Source organism: Sipha flava, unplaced genomic scaffold (genome assembly GCF_003268045.1).
Source record: "Sipha flava isolate LNK unplaced genomic scaffold, YSA_version1 18867_pilon_pilon, whole genome shotgun sequence".
Classification (NCBI taxonomy): Eukaryota; Metazoa; Arthropoda; class Insecta; order Hemiptera; family Aphididae; genus Sipha; species Sipha flava.
The window spans coordinates 1-2,234 of record NW_020272462.1 but is presented as its reverse complement, the minus strand read 5'-3'; the positions used below and the strand labels follow the sequence as shown (position 1 = coordinate 2,234).

Sequence of the window (2,234 nt, the reverse complement as noted above, 5' to 3'; positions counted from 1 at the left end):
GATCTCCGGCTTTGCCCTAGCGACTTCCTTGATTACCAGGTCGGGCACACCATCAGGACCAGGCGCTTTTCCATTTGGGATTCTTTTGCGGTGTTCTTCAATCTCGGCGCATGTTACCTCCGGGAAGACGTAACTCTCCGTACATGGCGGCCAAACGGTGGCTGTCTCCCTTGGGAAGAGGGCATCAATTATGTACTCAGCTCTTCCTGGCGCTGAGAGACCTAGGATTGGCCTTCTGCCTACCAGCTTCTTTGTTACCAATTTGTATGGTAGGCCCCATGGATCGGATTCCACTTGTTTGCACAAGTCGTCCCAGCTAGCCTTTTTACTTTTCTTGATGGCAACCTTCAGTTCCTTCCTTGCCAGCTTAAATTCTTCCTTCCTCTGTTCTTGGTCCACGGGTGGTTGGGAGCGTCCCCTCTTGAATCTGCGTCTAGCTTTATTGCATACCTCTCGCAGTCCGGCGATGTCCTGTGTCCACCAGTAGGCAGGTTTCTTGCCTCCTCTGTACCTACCTTTCGGCATACAGCTGTCACATGCATCCTTCAGATATTGATCTAGCCGACCCGTGGCCGTCAGCGTGTCCTCGTCCGTTTTGAAGCTGACCGAGTCAATAAACCTCGCTAATTTTGAGCTATCATTTTTTCGCCATGACCACCTAACCTCGGGGGGAAGGCGCTCCGAGTGCGGTGTTCCCTTGATACTGTAGGTTATGTAACTATGTAGCGATGCGCTGTACTCGTCCAATGTCTTCCAGTCCTTCACCAGGTGACTGCTTCCGTCGTTGACGAACGTAACGTCAATATGCGACCTCGATATTCCACCGGCGTATACTCTTGAAAAGGTCGGTTTGTCGCCGCTATTGCAAACCGTGAGGCCAAGGCTAGCAGCCATGTCCACTAGTGCGCGCCCTTTTGGCTCCTCCGTATGGTCGCCCCAGACCGGTGATTTCGCGTTGAAATCGCCGGCGACTATGAAGGTGCCCACCTGTTGCCTAATGCTGCCTACTAACCTATCCAGGAAGTCTATGAACAGTGTGTATGCGGTATTGGGTGACCAATAGCAGGCGTACACTGTGACGTCCTCCACTTTGACCCATCGGAAACCCGCGTTGTCCTTGAGGCCGATTGCTTGAATATGCAGACCAGGATTGAAGACTACAATGGCTGCCTTTCCTCCGATGTCACTGAACCATCCTTCGGACTCCAGACCGCATCTATATGGTTCGCTAACGACCAGCACATCCGTACCCATGCTAGATGCGGTTGCCAGAGCCAGGTCCTGGGCCACCCTGCATACGCCTACATTAATTTGTAGTACGTGGATCATTGTGGTGTTTCAGCGTCCGCCCTCGCGTCGTCACCGCCCGCCTTGCTGGTTGCCGCCATTAACTTCGTAAAGGACAGAACGTCCTCCTTGGTAGCCACGCAAGTGTTGGCGAAGTGACCATCCTATCCGCAACGCTTGCAGCACTTGGTCCTATCCGGGCCGGTGCACTCCTTCGCTGTGTGACCATGTGCCAGGCACCGAAAACACCTAATTTTCGCGTCACAAAGCCTGACTCTGCAACTCACCATACCAACCCTTAGTCTCCCTTGTTTCAGGATTTCCCGCGTCACTTCTTTGGGTGCGGAGACCAGGGCAAGCTGTGCTCCACCGAAGCGCTTCCGCAAACCGACTAACTTTAGTGCACCCGTGTCGCACCCTGAGGCCGATACCATGGCCGCGAGAACTTCAGCTCCATCTGACCATTGATCCAGGTCCCTGACCTCCAACATCTCCCTCTGCTGTAGGGTCCTGACATCTATGTCAACCCCTGCAGATCTCGCGATTTCTGCTCTCACCGCAGACACTTCGTCAGTGTTGCCACGTACCTCGATGAGGAGACCGCCGGACTTGGCTTGCCTCATTCCCACAACGCGATTCCCTATTATGTCACGGCACGCCTCGCCGCGGATTTTTTTCGCCAACTCGGGGAAGTTCTCCCTACTAACGTCCACCAGGATAGCTGGAGGACGGGTTCTGATACGAGGTTTGGCGGTGCCAGTCCTGCCAGCTGACACATTGTCGTTCTGCTTGTCGATGGGCGAAGTAGATGCAGCTGGGTCGTTGTCCTTGCCTGTTTTCCCCTTCTTCCTCTTCCTCCTCGCTACCTCCGCCCAGGTTCCACCAATGGCATCGTCGTCGCCGCCATCAGGAGTAGACAACATGCTGACCATGCCTTGGTTTCCCAC

The 2,234-nt window shown here is 54.3% G+C and overlaps 1 protein-coding gene across 1 annotated transcript; it reads right to left on the bottom strand.

Annotated features, from left to right (window-relative positions):
- Positions 1-1,451: 1,451 nt before the first annotated feature.
- LOC112681245 lies at positions 1,452-2,219 on the bottom strand. The gene has a single exon (XM_025551510.1). It carries the CDS (start codon positions 2,217-2,219, stop codon positions 1,452-1,454), a length of 768 nt encoding a protein of 255 aa, XP_025407295.1.
- Positions 2,220-2,234: the final 15 nt, after the last annotated feature.